General features: G+C 39.8%; 1 protein-coding gene across 1 annotated transcript in view; it reads right to left on the bottom strand.

The window, feature by feature from the left end:
- The window catches only part of FBXL13 (F-box and leucine rich repeat protein 13), a 61,986-nt gene that overhangs the window by 6,004 nt on the left and 46,937 nt on the right, over positions 1-9,045 (bottom strand). The window contains 3 exon segments of the mRNA XM_031059021.1: positions 1,829-1,902; positions 1,905-1,992; positions 5,695-5,826. Of these exon segments, the coding sequence (XP_030914881.1) occupies positions 1,829-1,902; positions 1,905-1,992; positions 5,695-5,826 (294 nt within the window).

The following is a 9,045-nucleotide window of genomic DNA, read 5'->3' as shown; positions in this document are numbered from 1 at the left end:
AGAGTACAGTTAGGGCTCTCCTAGTACAGGCTGTCTATATAGGATGGTATTTTATATTTCTCACTCTCATAAAGTTTTATTAAGTTACACACTCAGATATATCAACCATGTCTAAACTTCAGTTCCTTTCCAGTTTCAGGCCCTGTGGCATGTCTGGCCACTGTGCTGTTCTGGGTGGACAGGGCCTGGTCTGTAATGCTCTTAACCCCCATGGAAGAGTGGTGGACATTGAATCCACATCTTTTGAGACTCACAGGACTCAACTCAGTTCTCCCAGTTTTTAAGAAGGGTAAAGAAGGAAGGCTTCAGCAATTACAGGCCTTCCAATCTCACTTTAGTGCCTGGTAAAATTATAGAGAAGAGAAATATTTGAGAGACAATGCAGCCACTGGGCACAGCCAGCATAAGTTGTATGGGGGGAAGTCCCGCTTAACCAACTTTATTTTCTTTTATGACAAGGTCATCCACCTAGCTGACCAAAGGAGGCCAGGAGATATAGTGGGTTTGGATTTTAGCAGAGATTTTTATACTGTTTCCAAAAGTATCCTGGATAAACTGTCCAGCACTCAGCTGGGCAAGTCCGTAATACACTGGGTGAGCAACTGGCTCACAGGTTGGGCTCAAGGGGTTACAGTAAATGAGGTTAGATCAGGTTAGTGGCCAGACACCAGTGCTCCATTTGTAATGTTTTTATAAATGATCTGGATGCAGGAATTAAATGTAAAGTGTGCCAATGATACTAAACAAGACTCCCTGCAGGGTAGAAAGGAGCTACAGAGAGATCAGGACAGACTGAAGAGCTGGGCAATTGCCAGCTGCATGAAACTGAACAAGAGCAAATACTCAATTCTTCCCCTGGGATAGGGTAAACCTGGTTATACATACACACTGGGGCATGAAAGGCTGGAGAAAAAGCCCTGCAGAAAGGGATCAGGGAGTCTGGGTCTATGGAAAGTTGAACATGAGCCAGCCATGCCCTGGCAGCCAGGAGAGCCACCCATGTCCTGGTGACATCAGGCACAGCATCAGCAGCTGGGTAGTGGAGGGGATTGTCCTGCTCTGCTTTGCACTGGGGCAGCCTCACCTCCCGTGCTGGGGGCAGTTTTGGGCACCACAATGTAAGAAAGACATTAAACTATTAGAGACCATCCAGAGAAAGGTGACCAAGATGGTGAAATATCTTGAGCACAAGAATTACAAGGAGCAGTTTATGTCACTTGGCTTGTTCAGCTTGGAGAAGGGAAGGCTGAGGGGGAAGGGCTGACCAGTGATAAGGCACAAGCTGTGTCAGGGGAAGTTCAGACTGAACTTTAAGAGAAAGTTCTTAGAGGCTGGTCAGTAAAAACCAGCCTGGGAAGGTGGTCACAGCACACCATAGCTTGACTCGCTTGCTATAACTGTGCTTTGTTTTGAGCACAGGCACTCATGTACTGCCATATATTGACATTCAGTCATTGGGAAACAGGCTCCCACAAACCCTTGGAGTGAGCTCATGTACACAGTGAGATGGCTGAGAGCATTAAGCCCAGCTTAGTTTTCTCATTCATGTTCCCATGTGTCCTTTGTCAGCAGAAATGTCCCTAAGAGGACATTATCTGCCATAAAAAGATGGAATCTGTATCTCTGCTCACTTCTGGCTGACACTGGAACATGCAGATAACCCTGCCACACCACGGGAGTCCTAAGGCACCAATAGGGACACCCCGTAGACAGAGAAACTAGATGGGTTAAGCCAGATACCCAGCATGGCACCAGGATGCTAGTGAAGAAAAGAGCCTCTTGTTTTGGGGTTTACAACCTCCTCTGAAGTAAGGTTAGGAAATATTTTCTTGGTAATTTTTCTACAGTACAGTGTTGTGAGAATCTGGAGTTGCTCACAGCCTTTCTAAAGATATTCCAGGTACTGTCAGTAAGATGAATGCAACCTGAGATGTCCAAGAAGGGGAGATAATGGCGGGCTGCAGCCAAGTGTTGGATACATGTGTCAATAATCTGTAAATGAAGCAACAAGACATGCAGAATTTAGAAGATTATTGAATAGATAAAAAGAAAAAAGCCCAGAGCACAACTTTAGTGTCTGATTGGTAGGAAAAGTATGTTTAAAATTGAAGTAAGCTTTCTGGCACAGCAGAATTCTGAATCTCTGCAAGAGGCTCCACAGAAACTGTCACTTTCTAATATTAGATATTAGTTAACTATGATTGCAGTCCAGTTTTAAATATTGTGGGGTTTTTTCACCTACTGAGAATGGTTTAACTTTCCCACCCATATATGTGCATGCAGCACATGGAAGCCTTTAGTATTTGTGCTATTGCATTGCTCTCTCTAAATTATGAGGATGCACTTGTATGACTTTTTAAACTCAGTTCTCTGTTACAAATGAGTGTCTCACACCAAGATTTTTGAATGTGTGGTTTTTTTTAGCTTTGAAGCACAGGTCCTTAGTTTCACCTCACAAGTCCATTTTTCAGGAACTGATACTCATTGCATTAATGCTGGAAGTTGCATTTGAGAAAAACATGATACACAGTCTTCAAGGTACATAAGCAGCCATGCAAGCTAATAATTGCTCCACTGACCTCACTGGGAACAGTCAAGAATACATTATGCACATACTTTAATTACCTTGTTCATTCAGGATCAAAAATCAAGAGGGAACATAGTAAAACCTGTTGAAGACATTTGATTAAAATCACTGGAGCGGGGTGGTAGAAAGAGGGATGAGAATTTCACTTGTACTAAACAGCCAGTCTCATGAGAATCTATAAGGGACAAGGCAGCAAGATAAAGCTGGGGCCTGGGGTTGTGGAACAGAAAGTTAGCACACTGTGACAGTCCTCCTGGTATATGGAGCTATGTACATGTGCTTTGCTTATTCCAGATCTATTTATATGCTTAATATTAAGATCTGCAATAGATTAACAAATTGATAAAAATATTTTTAAGTAGATTCATATTCTTATTTTTTAAAATTTGCTGACTCTGAAGTCAGTAACTGGTATCAAATGCATTTAGAAAAATCTACATTTGTCATACACTGGCTCCTATTTACTTTAGAGGACTGAATGACAGAATTCATTGTTCATTCTATTGTATCTTCAGAATTTAGCTATTTAAAAGGCCAATTCATTTAATCAGAGATTTATTTTCTGTTCTTGCTGTATTTTTTAATGTGTAGAATATTTCCCACAGCAACTTTATTTTTTTCCTATGAAATAAGGATTACCCTTGAATCAGGCTCCATTCCCTGAATAATGCTCAGAATGAACAGAACAGCTGAATATTTTATACAATCAGCACTTGAAAAATGACTTGTACCTGCCCTAGGCATACAGAACCATGGCATGGAGACCCACAGCGCCTCCACTGAAGTCACTGGAGTTTGTTGAAAGAATTGATCTACATCAGAATATAGGATTAAAGTTATAAACTTCTAATTTTAGAGTAACATGCATAGCATATTCAAAATATTCTTAATGTACATATATGTTTATGTTAATTTAATATTTTTCTATTATATATTAATATTTCTGTATTAATTTAAAAATATTTTTCTTAAAAATAAGATGTTGCAGGACACATTAACATATATCCTTTGGAACAGGTTCATTCTGACTTTCATCTCCTGACCATTTTAAAACAGTTTCTGAGTGGAAAATATTTCTTTATTTAGCAGCTGGATACCCTCAATTTACACTACAGTTTGCCAACGGATTTGTAAGACCCATTAACTTTAACATGCACAGGTGTACCCATCTCATTTTATGGAGCTGCAAGCTGGAGTCAAGTCAAACAAAGACTTGTAGACTTATGGGTAGGTTTATGCAGAAGAGTCTCAATGTTCTTTTCTGAAAATAGTAGGGCATTAGCATTTAACAGACTGGCTTTATAAGTGTTTAAAGAAAAGATATCATCTAGGAACAAAGTGTTGGAAGGCGATTATTGGGTCACTGAGTTGACTCATTTTTCCCATTTGCAGGAACTGCAAAATGTGGCCAGTCCATTCCCTTACCAAGAGCCATACTAACATTGCTTAACAGTTTGCCCCATCTCCCTTCCCAGAAAGCTCTTTCATAATTCACTGCTGTGATAACCAAAAATCTCCCAGTTGCCAGCCTAAATGTATTTACTGACATTTTAGGGTGTTTGTTTTGTCTTGTTTTCCTGTGTTGGTATGTCATGTGCTGGGGAGACAGGATTGATGGCAGCACTACATACTTCAACTGCTTTGGGAAGACCTCTGCACACAACTTCTATTACCACTGTCATTGTGGAAAAACAGCTGAATATCTATCTAAACCAAAGGACACAGGAGATTAGGACCCATGTAAATAATAATTAATGGTGTACAGTTATATCTGTAAGATATAAACCAAGGGCTAGTGTAAGATAGAGATACTGGCCTCCCAGACCTGAAACACAGTGAGCTTTGGCCTAGAGGCTGAGAAACTTCTGTACACTTGGAAGGCAAACAACTTGATCAGAGAATATCTAAATTTAGGGCTGACTAATTAGTTAGCCAAATAATCTCAAATTAGTTGTGCAGGGGCTGTGTTCAGCCACTGCAGGGAATGAGGGGATGTGTAGAGGACTGGAAGAATAGTCAGGGGTTATGGAGATGGGTATTGGTGAGGAGGAAGCAGGGACCAGTGATGGCTGCAGACATTGTGGAAGGAAACAGGACATGGGCATTTCAATGGGGAAAAAATGAGGAAAACTGGTTCATTGAGTGGCAATATTTTAAAGGATAGCTCAAGATGAACATTTCCAACAGTAGTCATAAACTTGTTCATTGCCATGTGATAGTGACAGAAGCAACATTATAACTTTTCCCATGAAATTTAAACAAAAAATGAAATCAGTATTTTAAAAATTGTGTTTGTATGCTTATTTTCAAAATGAAGCAAGTATTGTGTCTTGCTGTTATAAAAATTAAAACCACATAAGTAATTAAATGCACAAAAGCCAGAGCTATTAAGTCAGAAAGTACAAGGAAGGGATATAGGCTTTCATAACAGCATAATTTCAAAAGGGAACACACATTCAGATGCAGCAAAAAGATAATTGGGATGCCAGGCTTTAGTAAAAAAGAAATTATACAGAAAATACAAGAATCAAAAATCCTTTAATAGAAGTTCATGGTAAAGAGAAACTAAGTTTCATTACAGATGAATCTTAATCTAAATAATTTAATTTCAACCCTGAATGCTTCAGCTTTTAGGCACCTCTTTTATTTCAAAGTAGCTACTGCCTTGCCATGTAAAGACAGGTATTAAGTTCTAATGCCCCAGTTTATGCTTTACCTGGGTTCAGAAAAAGAACTGGAAAAAAACCTCCATGAAAATATCAAGACTAATTAAAACAAAGCCACAATCCTTTCAAAGCACCCAAAACACCAGAACCTGGGAGAGCATTTGCAGGAAGTGATATATAATGTGAAAGGTCTTCTCTCTTCAGCCTTGTTTAGACATCAACCCCTGGAGAGAGAAACTTTTACCTGATACAGTGTGGACGCCTTTTTATGGTACCTGCAACCATTAGAAAAATGCCAAATATTCCCAAGAGCCAAGTCCCAAATCCTAAAGTCACAGAAAAGCAGCTGAATGATGCCAGGAAGTCAAATTTCTGGATGAAATAGTAAGTAATTCTTTGCAATAGCAATCCCAGAACTGTCACCCTATTTCTTGTCCATACCTTTGGGCAACCTCCTATGTTGAGAGATGTCAGTCTGTGGCAGTGAAATGCCATTGTTTTCACAGCTTCATCTGTCAGCTGAGGGCAGTAAGAGACATGGCAGTGTTCCAGGTATTCTGTGTGCTTGCAGAACTCGATTACAGTGCTTGTACATCAATCCTTTGATCCACTTCAGACACTTCAGTTCTCTAGCTACCCTTCATTAGTAGTGAAGTCATTCTGCCATTGACTGGGAATGTCACTAGAAAAAGAAGAAATGCATTAAGGGGCTATTTTCAATTGTTTATATGTTGTACTGTGGGTTCATTAGACTAACATTTATGTAAGTTCCTCTGTATGTAGTAAACCATGTTAAATTTGGGTTCTTTAAATCGAGCACAACCCAGAAGGTAAAATGTTGAGCTTAGAGAACCAGCCTAGATAAATTCATTCCACTGCTCTCTGCAAATGCCCATTTTTGTGCATAACAACTTCTTCTCTTTTAAATGAATAGAAAGCTGTATCTGAATAAATCTTTTTTTTTTTTTTTTTTTGGAAGGGAATGGGTAAGAATTTCAGGACTATCACTCAAGAGTTCTGGGCTCTGATTTGCTCTGTGGAGCTCAGGCCAGTTAACTGTGATACTGGTTGACTACAATTTCTATCCTTGTTTTTAGAGTGAATAAACATTTGCAGGCACTACTGACTCCAATTCCAGCACCTTTATAACTCAAATACTAGCTTTTTCATGTATTCTGTAAAGCAGATAGTCTTGGAAAATAATAATGGAACTCCTGTGAAAGGTCACTTAGATTCTTAAAATACACTTTTCTCCTCTGCACTCTGAAACATTTTTTACCTTTGAGCCTGAATCTTTTCCAAGCCTGAAAACCATCATTTCTAGGCTTACAAAGAGAAGTTAGATCTTCTGCTGAAATCTTCTCTGGAAACCTCTTGAAAAGAGATGCCTAAAATCACATTTCTTCACTTCCATGACATGAGGATCACAGGACAGCCTGCAGCTCTACCAGAGGTTTAGCTTCAGTCAGAATCCCTCCTCTCCCATCATGTCCAGCCTCAAACCCTGGTGAGATGCCTTAAATGTGTCACTGAGCTAGGTTCCAGCCTGCTAATCTTGGCCTGAGGCCAGAGTAATTTGTCATTTACTGGAATAGCAATTCTACCTCTACAGGGAGAACAAGGAAGTACACATAGTGGATTGAATAAAAAACCACTGGTTGCATGAGTCTTTTCAAAGCTTTCAAGAATTAGTCCTGAGGTAAAAAGATTAAGCACCACATGGATAAATAAAATGTACGCACACACACAAAAATGCATGTATTTACTATGCACAAATGTTATATATGTATCATTCTGAGAAAATTACCTCTGCAGTAATCAGCCACTAACACACAGCTAATTTTTCCTTATGTTACATAGGAACTCACACAATAACACTGGGTTGATCACTAGAAAATATTTTTATTATGACAAAGGATTATGTATTTCTGTGTGATTTTCATAAGTCTTACCTAAATAGATGCAAAGAAACTTATCAGATCTGAAATTTGTTTCATTTCTGTCCTTGTAAGATTTTTGTCTGTATCTTCCCTCTGGTTTGGTTTTCTTTTTGTCTATTGGTACAGCTATATCAAGGCAGTTTTTCTTGGGCTTTGGATCCTTGTTTTAATTTACAAAATATTGGAAGTGTCAATGTTTGAATCTAGGATTGGTTAAAGTGGAAAATTCAGAATTTATATTAATTGGCTTCTCTACCCTTCCTATTTCAATCTTGGATTTATGGGCTGTTTTTCACCTGTAATACAGAAACATTCTACACCCAGCAACTAAATATTTTTCCTCCATGTGCAAGAGAAACTGCACTCCTTTCAGAATTAGGCCTTAGATGTGATGACTTAATCACTACATTCTCAGCTAGGGTATGTAACACAAGCTGAAGCCAAGATTTCAATGCCTGTTAGATATGTTTATCTTGTTTTTACTAGCATAGCTTGTCTACATACTTATTTAAAATATCCTTCAAAGTTAGGTTCTGAATTTGCTCTTAACTTTAAGTCTACCCCTACATGCTTTTGCAAATAGCATTCCAATTATATTTGCAATCAAAAGAGATGGAGCTTTGTTTGCTTGCTTCATCTTTGTATCCCTGGTTATATATCTATAGAGAAAATAACAGATGAGGTTGTGAGGATAAATTATGTTTGCAAGACATTTAGTCACTATAAAAAGTCAAATGTCATATGAAGAAAACATAATTTTCTAACTTAAATGCACAATTTTAGTTCTGCATAAATAAGGACTGAGGACACACAAACATCAATGAAAATGTCAAATACTAAATTACTGTTCATTAAGTGAACATCATCTGAGTAATGAATGAACAAGGATCCTGTTTTCAAAATATGGGATCTCATAAGTGCTTACATACTGTTATAGTACCTAGGAACAGGCAGTGGGATTATAATGGGATTACCCTCTGCAAATTTTCCATAAAATCATATCCTTTGATCCAATTTCCAAAAATGACTTGTCATTTTGTTTTGAGTAACTCTGTATCTCCTTTCTCCTGCCTTCCCTAGATCCATGAAAACAGGGCTTCTGCAACTCTCACATGTGCTCCCTGCTGCTGCTTTTTTCCTCAAAAAAGTTCAAATTCGTTTGGCACACAGGGAAAGCAGAAACACTTCTTTTTAACAGTCTTTTTTTTTTATTTCCCCTGTGTAATGAGACACCTGAAATAGCTTCTTGGCCATGAGCATGTGTCGTAGGTTTACAGGTTTTCTGGGAATAGAGTGGCCAGAGGCCAATAAGTGTCCAGATTTTAAATTGACACCAAGCTTGGCCACTGAGGGTGGATGCGCCTCTGAGAACACAGGGGTTAGAAGCAGAGCACTCCTTTGAGCTCTCTCTTTGATTTCCGGCCAGCAAAGAAGCAAGGCCTCCCCTGCCCGGCTTCGAGCTGGGCGGGGGAGGGGAAACCTGCAGCCTGGCAGAGGTAGGCCTGACCCCTCAGGATGGAAGGGTGGTGGGGGGCACCAGGAAGCGTTGGGCAGCCCCCCACCCAGGACAGACAGAGGGAGAGAGGCCCCGAGAAGATTTGGGCAGCCCCCCCAGAAGATGAGAGAGAGAAAGCTGGTACGGGCCTGTGGCCTTGAAGTGATATCAGCCTGTGAAGAAGGAGGGGGAAGGGGGGAGTGCAGCGGGGAAGGAGCCTGGCCGCGTGCAGAAGTTTGTTAACCCCTTTCTGGACAATGAAGACCTCACAGAGCATTTGGACCTTTCCCGGAGGGGAGATGGAGTGGATGATAAAGAAGAAATGAGCAAGTGAATGACAGTCGGAGCAGTGAGTGA

This window comes from Geospiza fortis, unplaced genomic scaffold (genome assembly GCF_000277835.1).
Source record: "Geospiza fortis unplaced genomic scaffold, GeoFor_1.0 scaffold424, whole genome shotgun sequence".
NCBI classification, from domain to species: Eukaryota; Metazoa; Chordata; class Aves; order Passeriformes; family Thraupidae; genus Geospiza; species Geospiza fortis.
The sequence above is the reverse complement of the archived record's forward strand: the minus strand, read 5'-3'. Positions and strand labels throughout refer to the sequence as shown.